Source organism: Acanthochromis polyacanthus, chromosome 7 (genome assembly GCF_021347895.1).
Source record: "Acanthochromis polyacanthus isolate Apoly-LR-REF ecotype Palm Island chromosome 7, KAUST_Apoly_ChrSc, whole genome shotgun sequence".
Classification (NCBI taxonomy): Eukaryota; Metazoa; Chordata; class Actinopteri; family Pomacentridae; genus Acanthochromis; species Acanthochromis polyacanthus.
This window is the reverse complement of record NC_067119.1, coordinates 32055501-32079148: the sequence shown is the minus strand read 5'-3', so window position 1 is coordinate 32079148 and position 23648 is coordinate 32055501. Positions and strand designations below refer to the sequence as shown.

At 42.0% G+C, this 23648-nt stretch overlaps 1 protein-coding gene across 4 annotated transcripts in view; it reads right to left on the bottom strand.

Annotated features, from left to right (window-relative positions):
* Window positions 1-23648, bottom strand: part of sema4c (sema domain, immunoglobulin domain (Ig), transmembrane domain (TM) and short cytoplasmic domain, (semaphorin) 4C) — a 114568-nt gene that overhangs the window by 36642 nt on the left and 54278 nt on the right. For 3 of the 4 annotated variants that reach the window (XM_022212392.2, XM_022212391.2, XM_051950310.1), the window contains one exon: window positions 16099-16307. In XM_022212392.2, coding sequence (XP_022068084.1) covers window positions 16099-16222 — 124 coding nt within the window. In that variant the 5' untranslated portion in view covers window positions 16223-16307. The remainder of the gene's footprint in view (window positions 1-16098; window positions 16308-23648) is intronic. The other variant, XM_051950309.1, reaches the window with a different exon arrangement.

Sequence of the window (23648 nt, the reverse complement as noted above, 5' to 3'; positions counted from 1 at the left end):
GCAGCTGAAATCCGGGGAGGAAACGGCAGGAACGGGTGTGATTTATGGTGTGACTAACTGCACGTGTGACGCTGTGGCCTAGTTGGGACTAAATAGACTTATAGACATGGAGAGGGCTGTTCAGGGTGAAGGAGCTCTACGTGTCTGTGCGAGCAACAAGAAAAGGCAAGGTCACAAAAAGGAGCTACGCTGTGAACTTGATGGTGTAACTATTTAACTCTTCAGACGCCCTCGAGTTGATACCAAATAGTTATTTACTTACAACCACTTCTTGGAAGACAATGCTTTTGTTGTTTCAAATACAAGGTGAGCCCTTTGTATTCTTCATGTAAGTTTTTATGTTTACGAGACCAGCAGTGCTTTGAGCTGAGTTCAATCGCACTGACTGTTTTGCACCAAAGGTGGCACCAAAATCAAGTAAACAAGCCAGATCTTTGAGCTGAGCTCCAAATAATGGAAAGAAAGAACACATACAGAGTCACGACAACTGTGCAAACTCCATCTGCTGATGAAGTCTGTATGGACCAAAGCTTCACAATAAACAAGTGAGTGGACTGTAAGTGGACAATGTCTGCTGAACTGCCTGTTGAGAATATTTTAAAAAGTTACTTAGAAAATATTGAAATCTATCAAATTAAATTTCAATGTCTTTTTTCCTATTTTGATTGTTCTCCAGTCCCTCATTTTAGAGAAAGCAATTATTATTTAAAGTTAGACTAACCTAGGATGAAGACGTTATTTAGCCCAAAGCTGGTTTTTGTAAGTAGTTTGTCTTTTTTTTAAAAATTAAACCTTTCTACCAACAAAGCATCAATTTTCAACCAAATGTGCCACTGAAATCTAGAAGTACCATAATCCTGTTTATTAATATTTTACACCAGGTCTCTTCTGCTCCAGGCCTGTGACACATGTACATATTAAATATGTAATGCTGCATATGGCCTGATAATTTATTTGACTTTTCCTCACCATTTTGATTTTCCCCTGACATTACAATACAATTTTCTGGCAGGGCTGCAAAGCTGGAGCACAAACATTTCATATTTAACATCAGTAAGCTAGTAATATATTTGATCTCTCATGTAGCCTGGAAGAGCTTTGTCCACTGATCAAAGTCTGCAGCCCAGAGGTACTGTGAGTCTGAGACCCTGCTTCAAGTCTTCTGCAATGAGGGCAAAGAAGGTAATATATTCCTTTAATTAGTGCCTTGAAATCTGACAGCTATAATTCAGAAAGTAACCATATAGACCAAGTTACAGCTTTCCAGAATTGCAGTAAACATTTAAAACAGCTCTTTGGCCATCTCGGTGCACTGAAGCCCTTAAATGAGGACAAGTTCAGGTTAAACAAAAAAGGCTAAGAGGTGACACGTTATGAGAGCACAGAAGAATTGAAAGAGGGAGATAGACGAGAGGAGGGAATAAGTAACGAAAGGAAGGAAGGGGAATAAGTACTGAAGTCAGCTTATTATCTGAAGAGCAGCGGCGTATAAACATTGGAGGGTATGTGCGGATGAGCGAGCTAGATGAGAGTGAGTGAAGAGAGAGAGAGAGACGGCGTCCTCAGGGGAGAGCTGAGCACATCTGCTGTGTTCCACACAGCCGGGCAAAAAAACTCCAGAGCTGACACGCTATACTACTGAGGTACACACACACACATGCTCACACTCACACACACACACACGCTTACACACACTCGTGTGTCAGAATACATGGTAACACAATCCAGTGCACATCTGTCCACACGTACCCACACTCAATATACAGAGTTTACGTGTAAGCCAATAGACACGTTGCATTTGCGTGCACACTCTCTCTCTCTCACACACACACATTGCATGCAGAGTCCTGAATAGCTCTCCAGGGTACCTGCTCACTGACTTTAACATCTCTCCACCAAAAGAGGGAAAGTTTTGCTCCGAGTGGCTTGTTTGAAGTGATCAGCGGCTGTGTCATTAAGAGGCGACACGGGCAGACGCACTTCCCATCTGCCACCACACTGTGGCAGCCCTGAGGCTACCTGCTGGCTGTATGTGTGTGTGTGAGTGTGTGTGTTTGTGTGTGAGGGTGGGAGATTGTAACCTTTGTGAGTGCGGGTTTGTCCATATAACAGACACTAGTGGCCATAGCTGCAGTTTTGTTTGCAGGTTCACACTTGTATGTTTGCTAAAAGACAGGAGGTGAATTCAAATGTATGAAAACAGAATCTGCAGGTTTCTACAATTTTAATTTAAGGGCAAAACAAGAAGAAACTGTCCTCTGTTCTGATAACTGATTGAGCAGAAGAAGTAAAGAACAGCAGGAACATGTTAAGATCAGCGGAGTCCAAAACACGAACCAACTAAAAAACAGGAATGCAGCACTTGTGAAAAGAATCAGTCTGATTTTACTGTGTGAGACATCTGAATATTGTTTACAGCTTCAAACTTGGAGTATTTTAAGATTTTTCCATCATTTCAAGGACCTAGTGAGTAAGTGTATGTCCAAGGGTGGTTTGGGTTAAATTACAACGCCTTTGATGCTTGACTACAACAGTTTGAAGAGAGTAGAAGAAAAGAGAGAACATAAATAAAAGAGTGTGAATAAGAGATGGAGGGCAAACATGAGGGGAGACATAATGAGTCCAACAGATGAAGGAAGGAATACAAACAAACATAGAGAGGCAGAATGAAAGGGAGAATACAAAACACAGATAACTCAGAGGGTCTGACTGAGGTCAGTGCTTCTGGAAACAGAGATGATCAGAGATCACTGCACTACAAACATCTCCTACAGCTCTGCGGATGTTTTTTCATCTTTAGATGGGGTTGAACTCTGATAAAAATGCAAAAAGAAGGGGAGCAAAGACAAAGAAAGGAAGTTGATACATACACTACCGTTGAAAAGTTTGGGGTCACTCAGACAATTTCATGTTTCCATTAAAATTCTTCCTTTTATTCATGTGCTAACATAATTGCACAAAGGGATTTCTAACCATCAATGAGCCTTTCAACACCATTAGCTAACACAATGTAGCATTAGAACACAGGAATGATGGTTGCTGGAAATGTTCCTCTGTACCCCTATGTAGATATTCTATTAAAAATCAGCCGTTTCCAGCTAGAATAGTCATTTACCACATTAACAATGTCTAGACTGGATTTCTGATTCTTTTGATGTTATTTTCATTGAAAATAATTCTTTTCTTTCAAAAATAAGGACACTGACCCCAAAGTGACCCCAAACTTTTGAATGGTAATGTGCACACATTCATAAATAACTAGCATCATTTCAGATGTGATTTTAGATTAAATACATTGAATGCATCATACAAGCTTGAACAGACTGCTTAATAAATCATGAATGCACTATACAATGCCTTTTACAACTTTTAAAGAGCCACACTTTTGCTTTTGTTTATTTAAGCCCATTAACTAAACATATAAGTTTTCTGTTAATAATAAGTAAATTATTTGCGTCCATTAGGGGCTTGAAAACTCAATGTCACAACCCAATAGCTTATATATGGCATTTTACAAAGACTGAAAACCTGTACAGTTACTATTCCACCCCATACTGATCTCTATCATCGAAAAGGGCTGCGGCTCAGGCGTCAGAGTGGGTCATCCTCAGGATGTTAATCACAGGATTGGAGGTTTGATCCACTTCACATGACAAAGCCTAACACAACCCCAGATTGCTCCCAATGCCAGGCTAGCACAAGAGTGTGCATGAATGGGTCAGTGAAAAACAAACGTTAAGCACTATGTCGAACCACTAAGGTTAAAAGCCGCTGTATAAATGCAGACCACTTACCATTACTGGTTCTGGCTAGGAAACACGACACATTAATTTTTAATAATAGGAAATTCAGAGTAATGCAAACCCAGAAGAAGCTGCTAGATGGCAGCATAAATGACCGGTCAGCACAGGTTAAAAGCAAAGCAGCACCTTAAAACGGGTGTTTCCTACTTAAATGTTTCTCTGCAAAAGCAAAACTATCCAACACCTCAGGCCTGTGATGAAATCCCTAAATTCTAAAAGCTGTTTGTGTGCTCTGATACTTGTAGGAAATGGAAAGTTTTCTTTTTTGTTTTTTGCAGTTTGTGGCAGAAAACATGTTTTCTCCAACTTGCGTGCACTACAGCTGTCATATCAGATTTTCACGACATGATAATTGCACTCAAAACTATTCATGATAATAATATTATCTCAGTATCTAAAGAAAACCTAGGGAAGGAATGAATGATAATGAAATTCTTGTGTGTTTGATGTCTTCTTTGGACATAACTGTGCTGTACGTCACTACTATGTTGAATTGTGTACACAGCATAATGGTGCAGGACTGTTTATGTAATTTGTTCATGTGCATTATTACTCCATCAATCAGCCTTACTTTTGTCTTTCTGTCTGTCTGTCTGTCTGTCTGTCTGTCTGACTGTTACCAACATTACACAAAAACCGACTAACAGATTTGGATGAAATTTTTAGTGCAGGTCAGAAATGACACAAGGACCAAATGATCAGATATTGGCAGTGATGCGGCTTCTAGTCTGGATCCACGGGTTTGATAAAGATTTCTGTATCATTGTGAGACAGCGGCATGGCGTCACTGTAACTATGACAACAAGTGAACACTACGTCAGCTGCCTGCTGGCGATCACATGATTGTGATCCTACTACAAATCTACTGCTGCAGACTTATTGAGACTTATCTGTCAGAAATGATACAAGGAACAAATGAATAAATTGTGGGGGTGTCCCATCAATTTCCGCCGCCCGCTACATATTCAGGTCACACAATTTGGTATCCGTACATAACGTACACATGCATAACACATGCCTGTGCTCAGCACAAGGTTAGTTTGTTTGTGGGTAAATCTATATTAAATGGTCACAATCTGTGTTGCCGTGATTTCTGATCATCACTAACTAATAAATAAATGCTGCATTTCTGACAATGCCATATATGGGAATGAACAGCCTTGGCAGAGTACTGCACTCTCTGAGTGCTTTTCTTGTTCACATAATATTACTGTCCTATTTTTGAAATATCATGATCATAATCAATACCAGTGTGTCGTCACATCTTTGCATGCATCTCATGGTGCTGAAAAACCATTCCGCTAATTTGTGTACTTTCAGTCTGCCATTTGAAGTTTAATTTACATTTGCTGGGTACTGAACCAGATTCACCACACTGATACTTCAGTTTTGGTCAAATATACAGCATGTAATTATTCATATTCATTTCCTCTTATTGCATGACAGGATAGTCTTTTTTTGTGCACTTAAATTTCTCCTCAGCACACATTAGTACAGTACTCAACAGACTATTTGTTTGGTTTGTGTGCTCTTGAAGGCATCACCCAGGGAGAAATTTTACACAGTCCCTTTAGTCAACTGCAGCATCATGAAAAAATAATGCAACATTATCCAGTGGCTCCTGGAGCTGCTGTATATGAGGTGAAGTAAACACAAAGAAGACATAATATGAAATCACGATACAAATCTGTTCATTTGTTGTCATAGATCAAAAGCCAGCTATCATTCATGGATTGATAGAGGTTCTTTGAACGCAGCAACAAGGACAGAGATGCTCTCTTTGGTGGATTACTGTCGATTTTATAATAAATGAACTTAAACCAAAGGCTGAAGGTAGGAAATCAAGCTGTTTTACTTGGGATTCTTTAGAAGACATTAAAACATAACTCTACAAATGTGAGCTACAAAAGGCAACATAAAACCAACACAAAGAACAGCAATTTACTCCGTAGAGCTGTTTGCCTGATAATGAAATCAGGTAATTGTATTCCATAGAAAGTGTCTGATGATCCGAGTTGTGCATGTCTGCATGTGCTTCATTGCAGGGTATCTCAGGGTCACATCACAGCTTCACTGCCCTTCCTAGCTCAAACCAAACCAAGCCAGACCAAACAGAACTCCCTTGGAGGTGGAGCAGGGAGAGGAAACGGGAGGGGAGCGCCTGTTGCTTCATGTCCAGCTGAAAAGCTCTCGATCCTGGCCTCGCCTCTGTGATCAGCCTCCATCAGTTTTCCAGCTTCCCTCTCGCTGTCTGCTATAAATACACCCAGCCTCTTCTTATAGCTTCTAACCGCCGAGCCACTCGCACACCAAACTATGATTAAAGGCCTATTTTGGGCAGAGCTTTGAAGCAGCGACAAACACAGAGCGAGAAGCAGAGACAGACAGACAGACAGTGGAGAGAGAGACGCTGTGCAGCGCCCCCACACAAACATGCAGACAGACCCAGCGTGCACGCAGAGCGCCGTCACACCTTCATCTGAGCAGGTACCCTCTTTGAAGGAATAAAACAAACGGGCGTGCACAAAGACACACACACTCCCACGTGAGCGCACCAGCTTCGTCTGTAGAAGAGAAGATGAAGTTCACAGGAAAGTCAGGTGTACGACAGAATGAGAGCACGGAGATAGAGAGAGTGAGACATGAAAGGCAAAGATATACATGCCTTTATGAGTTGGATCTGCAAAAGCACCTATTGTTAGTTGGGGGGGATCTAGATTATATGCTAATGTAAATTAAGAATGAATGAGATTAATAGGATTATTCAGGCTGGATTTTATGTACTTAACCCGCTAACGACTGAATCAGCGTGATAGAAACATAATAAGTACATGTTTTAATCTGAATAATTTCTTGTCTCTGCATGGCTTATATGTGCAAAGCCTTGTCTGCAGCTCATGGAGCGTTTGTATTTACTATGCAGCTTTATTATCACAGCCTTTGATAAACAGTCATGCCAATACAGCGACTGAATTCAGCAGATTTGGAAGAGAAGCATGATGGAGTGGGAGGAGAGGAAGTGGTAAAAGTGGATTAACACAACAACGGAACAAGTGAGCCCGGTCGGGGGATGGTTTTTGGGGAGGGGGTGAGGAGGGAAGATGAAAGAGGGAGGAGGGGAGGAGGGGAGCAGCAGGGCTCAGTGGGGGGTCTCCATCGCGATCCACAACAAGCAGAACAAATCAGGCACTGGTTGATGCCACAAGTGAGGGTTTTCCATTCCAGCGTCATGGTTCAGCATGTATAACTGCTACAGCGGTGGGCACCAGCTGGGGAGAGTTAGGCGTTTTTGTGCAATGCTGTGGTAATGACACACACGAGGACAGACAGAAGGTAGCTTGTGAAGTCCAATAAAACTGCTGCAGTTTTGGAATTTGACTCACTGAACAACGTACATGCCAGTAATGGCAGGGATGGTGATTCACAGGAAGGGCAAGATTTACAAAGAGACGATGGAACGCTACACTGAAACCCACTATAACAATGAACACATGTCCTCATACTGTGCACCCTCAGGCCAGTACTACCATTGTATGCCAGTACTTATTACCATAAGCTGGACAAAACGAAATATGTTATTGTTTTATAGACCGTACAATTCATTGATTATTTTAGAAAGTAATCAAGAGTTTAACTAATAATGGAACCAATCATTAGCAGCAGCTCTAGTTGACATCTTGGTCTTTTGAAACCGGATGCAACACATGGCTATACTGTAGTGTTGTATCACTCATAGGGTAGCGACATCCTGAGTTACTGTCTATTTTCCTCTGCAAGGGAGCATCACCAATGGAACTGAATACCATGCCGTATTGAACAAGACGAAAAACTAATGATTGAGACTACAAATTTATTAGGAAAGTGTTTGCTAAGGTAGCAAATCAAAGGAGAGGTAGGGTCATTTTCCCATAGACTTCTATATAATTAGACATCATTACATAGGAGCCTCCTGCTGGCCATTAGAAAGAAAGCAGTTGTCTCTGGGATTTTCAGACCTGGAGGCAACTGCATCTTTTATATACAGATGATACGTTACGAATACTTGACAAGCCAGAGACTTAATTTAGGAAAAAAACCGGAGAGACAGTCAGTAAATCTTCTTGTTAGAGATGCAGGAAACATCAAATTTGCATGTTAAACTGCTTTAAAAAAAACTGCTTGACTTTTAAAATTATTGTTGATTAGTTCCTGGTTGAACTTACTCTGTAATTTATGCAGTAAACATGTAATCAGACTGCATCCCTGAGGGGAAAAAAGCAGGAAACTTATGTTTCACACACTTGACATATGAATTTATCAAGTGAGACATCCTACCCCAATGAGAAAACTTCACTCTGACTTGAAGGATGAGCATAAAGTGATTTTTAATGTAATGTCAATAGTGGCAAACCAGTGCATCAATTCAACTGTGATACCACTGCGACAAGAAGGTGCTCTGGATAAGAGCAGCCTCAGAGTGGCATTTTCATTTTAATCCGCATGCCCACTTGCCCACACATCAGCTCTCACAAAGTCCGAATGACAACAGAGAGCACTCCAGGTCCCGACATCTGGGCCAGGCTGTTAATCTTCACTGACCAATCAGCGCTGGGTCAGGGGATGAGTGACACTCATAGCAGATAAAAAGCAGTGATGAATCTCCTCCTTCTATTTCTTCTCTCCTTCCCCCCCATCTATCCTTCCAGTCACGCACAACCTCTCTGAGCCTCCTCCTCTGCCCTGCTCTCAACCACTCATTACTGTAATTGGAGGTTTTTGGGGAGATACGGCAGAAAGACAGAAAGAGGGAGGGAAAAAAGAAAGGTTGACTAAGAGAGGGAGAGAGGTTTCTGGAGGTCAGAGGCCCGGCCCTTTTCCTCTCTCCCTCTGCTCTGGGTTTTTTCTTTCCCCCACCATCTCTCATTCTATCTTTCTTTTTCTAAATAAAGAGGCATCCATTTGCCTTGGCTTGTCTTAAAAGATACAGGGCTCATTTGCTGCTTCAAAGCTGGATAAGTTTTCAAACAAAATATCATATTTCGAAGGGACTGATTTCTCCTGCTCTCTTCACCACCCACTTTCTTTCTTTCTTTCTTTCTTTCTTTCTTTCTTTCTTTCTTTCTTTCTTTCTTTGACCACAGCTGCTGTGTTTTGTCATAGTTTCGGCTTACTGGCCTCTGTCATTGCTGTGCTAAGGATTGCATGCATGGTTGTGTGTGTGTGTATGTGTGTGTGTGTGTGTGTGTGTGTGTGTGTGTGTAAACCCTCGCAGGAGAAAGCTATAAGCTGAGAATGAAAGATGGTGTTTGAGAAAGCCAGAAATGAGTGAGAAGACAGTGGTGTTATCAGCGAAAGTATTTTCTGCGGTCAATGGAAACGGGCTGGGTTAAGGCCGTGAAAGTAGCTTAAAACAACATAATGGATGCTACAATCATCTGCGGCCAATTCAGTAAGAAGAAAGGTTGAGAAAGACGGAGTGGGTCAGTCACAGAGACCGAAAAACAAGTGAGAGAAAAGTACAAAATGCTCTCCTCTTTAAAGCAGGTGATATTCTGTATTTTTCTTGTCAGCAAATACCATGAAACGCTCCAATGATGACATGATCCTACCAGACGTGTAGATATGAGTCGTATTACTTGGACTGAGGGTCAGAGTCAACTTGACAAAATCATAAAAAGACTTGCAACTCAACTTTAAAAGAAGAAGTATCACATCGGATTCAATACGCTACCAGAGGCTTATGTTACCCACAGTAAGTAAACTTTAATAAGATATTGTTATGTTACTCACAAAGGGCTCAGCAGAATGTATTAGATATTGATGTTTTACTTGAAAATCAACAAAAAATGAAATGAAGAATACGCTCACTTCAGTCTGTATGTGAGATATCAAGGTGGCAGCGTCCAGTGTGTATGATGCAAAAGAGCATTTTTACTTGAAACTGCACCAGTGAAATATAAATGAGAGAGAATCATCCACAGATGATGTTTTCATGTCCCAAATCCAACACCCCGAAAAATGTGATTACCACTGAAGTCGTGCTTTGGAACTTTACAGCACAACACAATCTGTCAATGGCTCCAATGGACCTGACTTAACTTTCAGCACACGTATGTTGACTTTAATTTCCTTATAATCTATGTGGTTTTATACACCAATCAGGAACAACATTATGACCAGGTGAAGTGAATAACATCGATCATCTTGAAAAGCTCTGCTGGGAAATCTTGAGTCCTGACATTCATGTGGATGTTTGACATGTACCAACCACCTAAACATTGCAGGTCAAGCAACCCACCAACCCCTCATGGCAACAGCAGTCCTTGATGCCAGTTGCCACCCTCAGGAGGACAATGCAACCCATCACATCCCAAAAACTGCTCAAGAGTGGCCGGAGAACACGACAGAGCTCAGGTGTTCACCTGGGTTCCACACTCCATCCATTATTTTCATTATCTATACACTGCATAATCCTCATTAGGGTCGCAGGGAGGCAGGAGTCTATCCCAGCTGACTTAGGGGACAGGGAACACCCTGGACAAGTCACCAGTCTATCACAGGGCTACAGATAGGACCATTTAGAATTACCAGTTAACCTCAGCATGCTTTTGGACTGTAGGAGGAAGCCGAACCCCCAGAGAAAACCCACACATGCATAAGGAGAACATGCAAACTTCACGCAGAAAGATCTTAGGCCCAGGCCGGGACGCGAACTGGGAATCTTCTAGCTGCAAAGCAAAAGTGCTCACCACCGAGCCACTGTGCAGCCGGTTTCACACTCCTCAGATCCAAATCTAAGTGAGCATCTGTGGCCTGATCTAGGTAGGTCCCACACTGCAACCCACAGGACCCACAGAATTCACGGCCGCCATCCTGATGCCACAGGACATCCCCAGAGGTCCTGTGTCCATGCCCCATTGGGTCAGAGCTTTTTTTAGCAGCATAAAGGAGACCAACACAATACTAGGCAGGCATCAAAATTTATGTATATCAGTGTACATGTCCGTAAGGAATTTTGAGGCAAATCTGTAGAATTTACAGGCAGTCCATTTAAGCTAGTTTCTGATTTTTCTATTTGATACTTGTACTACTATTACACATTGTATGATTTTAGTTTCCAATAAATGGTAAACGTCACCTTTAGACAGGATAACTGCTGTTGATCCCAAGTTACTTCACTTGGATTTCAGTCTTTTCACTGGAGAAGACTTTCTAACCCTCTTGACAACAGATCAATCAATAGCAGCCAATCATGGAAACACCAGTGCCTTGCATTTTAATGTTCAGGTGTACAGTACACAGTTTATGAGGTAGAGCCAGCTGAAGCCAATAAAGTCTAATTGCATTAATTGTGCAATAAATCAAAAATTCAGAGGAGTGTTGATTCAACTGTATAGCCATTTTCTAGTGCTGTTTGCGGTGCTGTTGATCTATACTTCATTATACCATGTGATGTTTCTGTTTTGTTGTCCATTTGCATCAATAAAGGTTGGCTAAATAATATAAGCACCTCTCTGTATAATGCAGAAAAGTCTAGAAACAACAAACTACATCCTCCAAAGTGACCGTAAAGTTGACAATTACAATGAAGGATGCCCTCCATGAAGGGAGGATTTATAGCAAGACTGTGGTATAAAGGTGGATTTATGGTTCTGTGTAATTGTCCGTTTGCGCTGCTCTTTGCATATGTAGACTGAAAGATTCTAAGAAATCAATCAGTGCAGAGGCAATGGAGACATGCTTAAGGAAAAGTCCACAACCAGCATACTGTCCCTCACTATGAATGACGCCATTAATATTGAATGGCGATTGGTTGAAAGGTTGGCTCAAACCAGAAACGGTAAAGGACCATTTTAGTATGTTGAACAGTGCCTGCGTTTACACGAGCTGTGTGCCGACAACAACACGCTATAAATTCTGTGTTTTATGGGGGAAAAGAGAAAAGCCAGTAACAGTTTAAACATGAACAAGTGTATCTTAAATTTGCAGTTGTCCCCAAATGGCAGCATACAGTAACAACACATAAATGTGCATCCGCAAACCTCTGTGGACTGTGAACAGTCACACAGTCTTGGTGCTGCAAATAGTCTAAATGTGTGTGTATCCACTGACGAAAATAGTCCCTGAGAAATGCACTATTACTACTCTTTTAGCAATGTTTAGTAAAAACTACTAATGATTAAAGAAATTCTGGAAAATGTCTCTTATGATCTGCAGTTTAGGTCCAGGAACCAGTGGACTTGAGACAGATGAGGTAGGTAATTCAGAAAGTATTGAAAGATATTTGCAATTTTGGCCTTTTAGATGGATTTTTCACATTAGGAAACTGTAGTATATCAGCGTGCTTGGCCGAGAAAACTTTCTGCAAAAAACGACGAATAAGAACCTTGCACAATGTGAACATAACTATGAAATATTACCCACATAAAAGTAAAAAGAAATCAAGATACATGCACTATGTCAGTGATTAGAATGAGAAAATATGAGAGAAAAATGAAAAGTATGTAAATTTACAGCCCTCATTAGCAGCTGTACGAGGGCCATACATAATGTGTGTACATTAAATGTCTCATTAGAAGCCAACAGTGATTTTTTTCCCCTCCATAAATGTGACGACTGGTGAGGAATAACAACGGCCTAAGATTTAAAATGGCAACCTGCGACTTACATAAAGTAAGAGAAGAAGAGGTGGGCAGATAGTGGAGGGAATGAGAGACACGGAGAGGATGTTTGTGTTTCTTCTTCTGCAGCCTCGTGTAAGCCTCATGTAATTGCAGGGTGGGGGTGGCGCTGGTGGGTGGGGGTAAATATTATCTCTTCAACCATCTCTGCCCCACCATAACCCAACCCAGCCCAACCACACACACACACACACACACACACACACACACACACACACACACACACACACACACACACACACACACACACACACACACACACACACACACCCCTACTACACTGCCCAGAGCTCCAAATCCCTCAGACTGCCAGCCTAAGCAGTACACACACTCACACACACATATAAACAAAGGGGGATTAGATAGGCAGATTCACAACTACACACTCTCTCCCTCCCTGTACACACAAATAGGTATAAACACACACGCCCTCTGTGCCTCCATATTTTCCCTCACTCTTGTTTTTCATTGTCTGTCTTCTCGTGTCGGTCTTGGATACTCATGCTGCATGCAAACAGCACACACACACACACACACACACACACACACACACACACACACACACACACACACACACACACACACACACACACACACACACACACACACACACACACACACACACACACACACACACACACACACGTTAATATGGATGCTGTGCAAAGATGTTTCAGTGCAAAATGAAGCGCTGGGTGAATGGCCTGCAGTGTGTGTGTGTGTGTTTTCGTCTCTCTATGTCCTTCGTTTCAAGCTTCTTTCTGTCCTTTTAAGGCAGTTAGTGACTGGCCTCTCTCTCTCCCAGTCTTCCACTATGTCTCTCTGCCGATCTTTCTTTCTAGTTTTCTTTCCATTATACGTGTCCTCTCTCTCTTTTCATTTCACTTCTCCACTCCGGTCCATCCCTCCCTCTTTCTGCAGCTTTGTTTTTTTTCCATTTCGCCTCAGTGCTATCCCCTCCCCAGCACTGTAGCAAGAACCCATCCATATAAGTCATTTAACCCGGTATTGAGCCCGAAAATCTCCTTTTTCTTTAACCAAGTGGAGAAATCTGTCAGAGGGTACGATAATCCCACTTGTTTCCAATGCAAATCAATTTGCAGCAAGAATATTTCTGCACTCAAGTGGCGCACTCAATTCAAGCATGATAGAAGTGATCTGTCTTCTCCTGTGTTTCCTGACAAAGCTTTTATTTCGGAGACATTCCTGAACAAGAAGTGAATCTGCAAAAGAAGCAAGGGGAGTTTTCTTTCCTTTGTTCTGTCTTTTTAATTCCAGAACAAATACCAAAACTATAATGCTTCTCAGTCTTGGTAGCACATTTGTTTTTACACCATCTATATAAGACATGTGTGCAGCTGTCCCCGTTTCCCCTGTCTGGTGTGTCTTTACCACAAGTGTGTGCTGCATGGCCAAAGCGGAGCAGAGATCTGGGCCGCTCTCTGCCAACACTGGGTTTGCTTTGTCACACTGGTGCATTTCACCGCAAACTATCAACGCCCTGTCGATAGCTTTTTGTTTTTTTTTTTGAGCGTGTGTCCCCATTCTCTGTCCTCACATCGCACCACAACAACAGTGACGACTGTGGCATGGAGGGAAGAGCAGAAGGAGGAGGGCTGGAAGGATAAAAAAAGGAGAGAGAGGAAGGAGGGGTGGGTGATAGCGGCATGAGAAAGCTGCTTTTGAAATATCCCTACACCCCACCGCCGCTGCTCCCACCGCCACCACCAAGCACCATTCTCCTCGAGAGCGGCTGAAATCGGAGCTCTTTGTGAAAAAGCCATAAGAGCATTTCAGGTTCATACGATGAGCCGCAGCATACAAAGCAAAAGAGGGGAGGGGAGGGATAAAAGGCAAAAAGAAAGAGCAGGAAGAGACGAGAATGGAGGGATAGATACGGGATGAAAGGTGGGATAGGTGGAACAGAGAGGTGAGAAAATATACCTTTTCTCCCTATATTTTTTTCTCCTCTTTATAGTATTTCCCTAATCCCCAAGAGACAGAATGCAGCACTTCCCCTTTGAGGGATTAAAAAAAGACTATTTCTCAGCTTGCAACAATTGGCATTGTTCAGTGAAGAAAGCGGGGTCTGGCTGCAGAGGAGGGCCAAGATAAAGAGTGCAAATACAGTTGAGCAGCAGGATTAGACTGATGCATTGTTTTACTGACGGTCGATGTGGGGCTCTTTAACAAAAATCAGAAATCATCCACCTCTGACATAATGGAAAAATCCTCCCTGATTACTCTAATGGAATACATTTCTGAAAGTATTGGTTTTGTTTCAGATGTCCAACCAGATACATCATTCCAGTGACAGGGTGGAGTTCCCACCAACATCTATCAGTCTGATGAATCTGCTTTACAGGGCTCAGTCACAGCTGCATCTAAAACTGTAAAACCTCCCAGAAAAATCTACCCATTTCAGTGGAGCTTTTGCAGTCAGTGCTAGTAGGACTCAGTGAAGTTTAAATTTACTGAACATTTGCAACATGGACCAATAGTAACCTGTCATGAAATGTCTTCACTAGCTTTAAATAGCTTTTTTTGTAGTTCACCAGCTGGTCTTGGGAACAGTTACAACAATTTTCCACTCTAGGAACTTGCAGGCCTTTTTAAGGTGGCCTGAATCTTTGTGTATATTCCAACTGTAGAACCTCTTTTAGGGTAATTTCTGGCTAAGAAAAATGTACCAACTCCAGCGTAGGTACTTCTGAGCAGCTCTAAAAAACTGCTGGTTGGTTAAGCTCTGGGAGGACAAGTGGCACTTTTTTTCTGCCTTTTCTGTGAGTTACTACTCAAGTTAACTGTATGTAAAAGTATATTTATAGCAACATTCTCAACTGGATCCTCCTGTAACTCATCTTGACGAGCTTGTCCATTAGCTGACAGATATCAGACCAATATTATTTCTGGTGTGTCAAAACATCTGTTCTCAAAAACTCAGTTGCCTGGGACTCAAGCTAATGCTCATATGCGGATTTATCATTGGATGTATTAAGGAGAACTGGATCCCGGACTTGAAGATGGTACGTGAATCAAAGTTGCTCATGGCTAAAAATGTTTTCCAGCTTTCAGGGTTGTGTCCACGTTGCTTTTATTGTTCTCTCCTGCATTGTTTGTCCGCTGTCTCTACTATCCTGTTCTCTCTCCTCTTCACCCTCACCCTAACCAGTCGAGGTAGACAGCAGCCCTCCTTGAGCCTGGTTCTGTTGGACATTTCTTTCTCTTAAATGGTAGTTTTTTTCTCCTCACTGTTGCCAAAGAGCTGCTTAAACTGAATTGTTTGAGTTTGTTGGGCCTCTTTGTATAATGTAATATTGTAAAGTTCTGACTTTAATGTGTAAAGTTCCCTGATATGACAGATATTGTGAAGTGGTGCAATATTAATAAAACTGATTCCCACTTTTTAAAGCGCTGCAGAACTTTTACAAATATGAACTCTCCATGGGGTGCAAATTTCAAAAAGAAAGACTAAAAATCAACCTTGTTCTGTCAGCGGCTATAATTGTGATCTGGCAGAAAATACTTGCTGGAAAAATTCTATGTTTCATTTTACTGTAAGCTTCTACCTAAGGGAATTTTGTGCCCCCTGATGTCTAACTCCTCCATCAGCTGGTCTTCTGCTGCTTACTCACCTTGGTATCGAACAGTCTTGCGTGGGATTGGGTTCCAATTCAGACTCAGAGACTTCTCCCATCCAACCAGAAACACCAGGAGCAAGACCTTCGTCCCGCCCATGGCTCCCATATCAGCTCCCATTCGTCAGAACTGCCGCTGAGTGATGCCGAGGATCAATCGGTTGATCAGGGGGACTCAAGAGAACAGCCCGGCTCCTGGCTGCCTGCTGAGAGAGAAAGTAATACAACACATCAGCTGGAAGCAGCAGCTTTACTTCCTTTATTGGCTTGGTTGTTTATCAGAAAACGCTCTGTCAGAACAGTATTTAAAACATGCACATTTTTCAAAGTGCCGCAGAAAACAGTTCACACATTCAAGCTGCGCTAAAAGATAAATGTCTCACTTTCAAAACACAGAGAATAAAATTGAACATGCTCATCAAAAGCCGCAATAATGCAGAACAATAATAATTTATGGAAATTGTGAAAACCTACAAGGACGTAGTTGTACTCGGTGTATGTGCCTCTGTGTACGTGCGTCTGCCAACGAAAACAAACACTTTAATGACTTTTGGCCGGGGAGGTTATGCAGGAAAGTTTTCAGCGTCCCTCCCTCACTGAGAGCGATAATCCAGCTATCGTCACTCAGAACGCTCAGAAATAGCTTATCGCCGCACTCTTGTCAAGCCAATTCAGCAGCAGTATATTAAGCTGGGGCTGAGTTATCAAAGTTAATTGGCACTGGCAACGCATCAAACGCCAATGTGTTGGGAAATGAATGTCGAGACAAGGACAATCCAATAGCACTGTGTTGTAAATGAATTGGTTTAGACCTAATGAACATGTCAAGCGCGCGGCTACAACGCAGCATTACAGTCCAATGAGGGAGCAGGATGATTGACTCGTTACGATGCTGCAGGTGAGATGGATGCACAGTAATAAGAGGAATTTGCCATTAAAATCACACACTCCTAACTTTGTTTTTGTATGCCCGTGAGGACATGCCAGCCATTAAACCTTCGCCCTATGCGTCACTTTGTCATTTTGGAAAAAACACATAAAAGTGTCTCTTGTCCTCAAAGTCACACTGAAACATTTCACTTTTAACAAATCACTGTGAAATCAGCCAAGGACGGCCTTAAATATTTCCCTGTGATTATTACTTTCTCCATTATTAGCAGAGTCCCCAAGTGTGAAAATAACTTTAAATTATGTTCAACTCCACACAATCATCAGCTAATGTTTTTGCATCAACCAAGAGGGAAATAACAGTCAAAAAATTGCATGTTTCACTTCATTGATTTTTTGCATAAGAGGTCAATTAATCAAACCTGCAAAGAAATATTTACACGTCTACAACTGTATCAAGTCATGCAGGTTGAGGATGTGAGAGTTCTGTCTTTTAGGTTTCTGCTGCTACGTGAATGCAACAGAGGTGGATGAAGATATTTATGGCACTCCTGGAAGAGAAATTTAAAAAAATGTAAACAAATGGCAGATTTCTTTTTACAGACTGTTGCCATTACTAAAGGTCTAAAGCTAAAACCTGTTGCCTCCTCCAGGCTGCTCCCTGATCTCTATAACTCTTGCATGTCTTTGTGGTTTTGCCACAAGGAAATATCTCTCAGGTATTCATTTAGTTCACATGGTTGTACACATGAGAGGTACCTGAAGCAGCCCACTGAAACTTGAAAAAATGGAAGCGTGCAAGATTATCTGTTTGGTGAATTGATTGTGACACTAGAAACTGGGCCTGAGAAGCACTTTGAAGCATATTAAAATCTTAAGAAAAATCAATGAACTATTCTGTCTACTGTTTTTCTAAGGACTTAGCCTTCAGTAAAAAGTAGAAAACTGTAACTAGAGAGGCCTGTGATTATCTGGGACACTCTCTGGAACAATTTTAAATGTCATTTTTAAGTGCTGTGAGCGCCAAAAGCAAAAGTCAGTTCACTTCTATCTCACTCATACTGCAGCGGAAATCTCCGAGATGGATATTTCAAAACCTCGGGATATAAAATCGCTGCAAACGAACCAGCATGACTACATCTCACTAAGAGTAAGTGCTTTTTTTAGAGGGGGAGGAGTGAAATTTAGTGAACTTTCCATTTAATTTTGATTTTAAAGTGGATCTACATCAGGACCCCTGAAACTCCAACTCACTAAGTTTAATCTAAACCAAGTCCAGTTACTCAAACCTCAACCCTGAACCAGTTACCGGACTTCAATCCAGTCAGTGCTGATGGGAGGAATGAATGATTCCTCCGAATGTTTGCATCCACATGAGGACAAAATATCCCCATAAGAAATGAATTATAAATATACACACAGAAGTGCACACACACACCATCTGTAAGCTTCCCCTCCTGCACCTGCTGCTGTGTATCACTGAGTGAAATGGTGTCTTTGATGATGTGAGCTCATTGGAGAAGGGAACCCATTGACTTTTAAACAGACGCAAAATGCCAAACATTAACCCACACAAAGACAGAAGCTACCTGAGTAAGTGTAGCTCACATGCTACTCCTTCTTCCTCATCTATTCCCACATGCGAATATTAAATTTCAGTGTTGGCAAGCAAACATTTGGTGTACTTGGTGGATTGGCAGGGGAGGTAATTAAGATTTAGAGATGTGTGTGCTCGTGTTTGTGTGCCCACATCCAAACCGATGTGACTGCTATTGATCGCACTTTTGAGAAGGAAAATAAGAAGAGGCTGGAAAAAAAAAAGAAAAAGAGAAAAAAAGCAAATCTTTCTCCACCAGCACTGGCTCACCTCCCCTCTCTCCCCTCCTCCCCCCTACACCTCCACCCCCTCCAGATCAGATCATGGCGACGCGCTGCTAAATGAGCGTGCTTAAACGCTGGGTTTGGGTGAAAGCTCTCCAAGCCTCGCAGTGGCGGCTACCAGCTTTATTGGATCGATGCTGGAGGCCTTGCCGGGCCAATGCTCGAGTGAGCCGAGAAGAGATTGAGATGGAGGGGGGTAGGGGAGCCAGAGAGGGAGGCAGGGAGGGCTGAAAGGATGAGAGAGAGGGAGACAGAGAGAGGGAGGGAGGGAGGGATATGGAGAAATAGGAAAAAAAATTCTTTCTCAACATCCACTGTTCCATCGCTGTGCTGAGAGGTAACAAAGTGAAGTGGGCATCCTGAAGGCCGGATTAAGTGGAGAGGCAGCATGTAAACACTACAGGGGGGAGACAAGGAGGAAGAGGCAGGAGGATGAAGAGCGAGACAGCAATTCAAGGCTTCTGCCAGTCTAAAGAAAATCTTCAAACCTTCGTATACCTCCATCTCTTTTCCACTTTCCCATTGTCTGTCATCATATTTTAATCATCTCCTCTGTTTCCTCTTCTCTCCAACAACACAGCTGTTTAGCATAAATCCTATTGCCAACAAGGAGCAGTTTCTTAGCTTGTCGACTTGTACTGTGAGAGGCCAATCAGTGAAGAAGTCCTTGAAAAATTAGTAAAACTCCTCACACACTTGATTCCTTCAAAGCAATCAGTTCCAGAAAGATCATATTTAAGAACGATGATGACGGAAAAGGAAAAAAAATTGCTGCAAGCTAACCATTTAACATCCTTCAAAACAGTCCTTCGAATATTCAAGCATAACATTTAGTTAGCTGAGGTTTGAAAACTTGATTAATAAGGAGGTAAGACCTTCAGTGATTTAAAGGTTGCAATTTCAGAATAGAATTTATCAAATGTATTCGCCTCATACTTGATCTTTTCCAGTTAGGAAGCCTATTCGAGGATAGCTGTGGCCAAACTAACTCTGAATTTCTACTAATGGAAAGATGTATAAACTAAAAAATCTGTTTGGAAGTGAATGGATTCTACAAAATCCAAATGCTGTATTGAAAATAGAGGTTGTAATTTTCTCAAAATGTCAGACAAAATGAGTCCCAAAATGATGAAGAAATGATATAGCAATGAGCTGTGATGTCGTGTCGACTCCCAAGCATTTTCCTGCTCCAGTCCTGAGAAAATTAACAAAAGTAGGGCTGAACAATGAATAAAAAAAATTATACTGTGATTATTTTGACAGCTATGGCGGTTGTAATAGAGTTGTAATTTTAGCACTAAAGGTAATTTTATATTTCCTTTAACTTATGTGATTTTTACTGTTGTCTGTACCAAACCAACACGTCTCATTACATCTGGAGAGTATGGTTTATGGACTAGGACATATCTGTAGCACCACAGTAATTCATTTATAATGGGATATGGTAACATTTTACTTTCAACAAAACAAATTACACCTCCTTCAATTTGCATTTTGCACTTAAATATGTGGTATTATTTCAGACAATTTTGTGGAACTAATCACAAGGTGCAAGTTTAGGTGTTACTTTCCAACTTTTGCACTGCAGTTCTGCTGTATCATGAAATATAAGTCTCTCATTCCACCAGCCCTAAACACTGTACACATCATTCACTCTACCAAACCTATATGCACAATGCATTTCACTGCGCGTTATACTATGTATAACTGTTTGTGAAAAATAAAGGTCTTGAATCTTGAATAATACTCTTGGTTTCAACCAAACGGACTGTTCCAGTATCTGTCGCTTTAAATCCCACTGAGCTGTTGCTGTCCACAACCCTTTCAGGAAGAAGACCAAAGGCACAATTCTTAAATTGCATCTACTCTGTTCAGTTGGAGGCAGAGAAGAGCTCAAAGAAAGAGGAAGAGGCAGTTGGAGGCGGAGCTTATCCTGTTGTGACATCATAACAGGCTACAAATCTGAAATGGCTCACTCGGAGACACATTTTGTGATGTGTGAAGTAAGAAAAGAAAGGAAGGAAGGCTTTTTCTCATATTTTGTGCGTCTAAAGACACACCCGGGACACTTAAGGCTGTTTAAAAACAATGAAAAACTGGATTTTGCATAATATAAACACTTTGACATAGTAAAAGTGTACGAATACACTAGTCGATCCTTCCTCCCACCACTGTGTGTAATATCGAATTTATACAAAAGCTCGTGTGGTTTACATGCTCGTAGGCTTTGAGAACATGCAACTCAACAAACCATTGTCAAACCAGCAAAGGCATATTGATTCAACTGCACTAATAGCACACACTGCAGTGCCGATAGACAAAACTGAGCCATCCCGCATTAAAAACAGATTAGATACCTGCAGTAATGTTTTCTACTCAGCATTGTTGGCTACATTTCTTAACTTGACACCACTCTGCTGCTAAAATTGCACACTGAATCTTCAAGGCACATCTGCAGGGAACTTTACGAGCAGCGAGGGAGACGGCTGAAGTCGGCCTGTGATGTATTTTTCTATTTCTTTCCATCAAACCGACTCTTATGATCCCTGGCTGTGTCATAAGAAGCGGGATTCAGTCTGGCTCTCCCCCGATGACCAAATTAACTCACTTGCTCTGTCTCTCACCACGGCCTCTTTAAGGTCCTGTGGTGTCACATAACTCTACAGGCGGTATCAAATCATCTTTTAGCTGCTGGTGTTGTTGTTGAGCCTGGTTTAGCTAATGAGCTGAGACACGGCAGCCTAATAATATCAGTCAGCACTCAACATTGGAGGGCTCATTAAGACATACAGCGAAATAGGCCACATGTTCTGATTAGGTTGCAGAGCTCCTGCATGCGTCCGTCGATTTGTGTCGTTACGTGCATGCTTTTAGTTTGTGTGTGTTCGGTGTGTGTGTGTGTGTGTTTCATGTCAGAGTGTATCTGGAGGTAAGATGAGTCCCTGTAGGGAAAAGCAAAGCAGGATCATTTCTTCGAAGTGAGCGGACGCTGGGGGAGCGAAAAAAAAGAACATTTTCAACCCCCATCTGTTTGTCCCTTTTCCTCACCGCTATATCTCTGTTTTCCGTTGTCCTCTTCCTGCCCTTCATTTTTCCCACCTCTCCTTTTCTGGCAGACTCTTTTCCTACCCTCCCTCACCTCCGCCCAACACACACACACACACACACACACACACACACACACACACACACACACACACACACACACACACACACACACACACACACACACACACACACACACTCCCCACTGACTGTTAGTCCTTCCAGGCATTGTTTGACTTTTAACCCTGACCTCTGACCTTGTGAGTTACAGAGAGCCAGGGCTCATCGCCCACCGCTCTACACCCAGACGACCACACTGGGACAGACTTAATGTCCATTAACCCGTAACTGCCCCCTCAATACCTACACACACACACACACACACACGTACAGACAAAATGGACTACATACAGCCCCCACCCTCCATCTCCCCTCCACGCAAGACAAACACAGAAGCTACCGTCAGCTCTCTTCCTTCCTTCCTTCCTGCCTGCAGCCCTGTACCCTCCCCTCTCCCTCCACCTTTTATTGCTCCGGCAGCATTTAAAAACACACACAAATGAAAACTCTCACACGCACACAAAGGTTGTTGCACCTAAATGGAACAAGCTGGATCAAACGATTTCACACCCCGTGGACAAAAGCCGTTGAGAGCGGCTGAAGGACTTTTATGCTGTGTTCTCCTCACTTTGAAATCATGATATTGAGAAGCTGGAGCAGCACCAGCGCATTAATGGTTGGACACGTATGGGTTTCTGATTTTCAGCATTCAAAGACGGGCGTTTCTTGGCAGAGTTGCAGTCTTAGCAGGGGAACCTCTGAAAGAGCAAGAGAAGCCTGGAACACTGAAGCTCAGAAACCAAGACTAACAAGGCTCTGGAGATCCATTTGCTGTAAAATAAGTAGTGATTAGTCAAAGTTATATTAATACAATAAATTAAACACAGTATTATAAATAAACAAAATCTGCATCTTTGAGTATTTTTAGCCCAAAAGCAGTGTCTCTATAGATGACATTACTGCTTTGCTGGATATTTATTTTACATTTTAGTCCACAATGTGGTTCCAGATATTCATAGTCCTCATGGCTTTGGTGACTCCCTGTCTTTTTATCTCGAACCACTATCAGGTTTTGGGTGAAATGTCTAAACAACTACTGAAAGAAACCTGAAATTTACAATGGCTCTTCAAGGTCCCCATAGATGACATGTAATTACACTGTCATGTGGTAAATAAAAGTCCTTTTCCAGTCATTGATTGAACCTCGAAAAGCTAGATGTTTTATCCGTGACTCCTTCACACCTTAAAACAGCTTGACACCACTGCATTCTGTAGTATCTGGAGATCTCAGAGGTCCCGACCTCTCTCCACCCACCCCCTTTGAGTCTGCTCAAACACTGTAAAACTATTCTGTGTTACACAATGAGAAATTGTAAAATTGGAGTAATTCAGCCAACCCAGAAACTGATACTGACATAGGAACATAGCACAGAAAGCCTCACCCTGTAAGATGACAGGGTTGGCTTGTTACGTATGAAACCCTGGATGTCTGGTTCCTGATGTTTCTGAGACGGTCATTAATACACTGGAGTTTCAAGGCGAAAAATGCTCACTGACTTCCTATTGTGCTCATAGTATGTCTTCATACATGTACAAAACATCCTATGGATATGTTCACAATGCAAAAAATATATATACACTATCGTGCAAAAGTTTGGGGTCAGCCAGGTAAT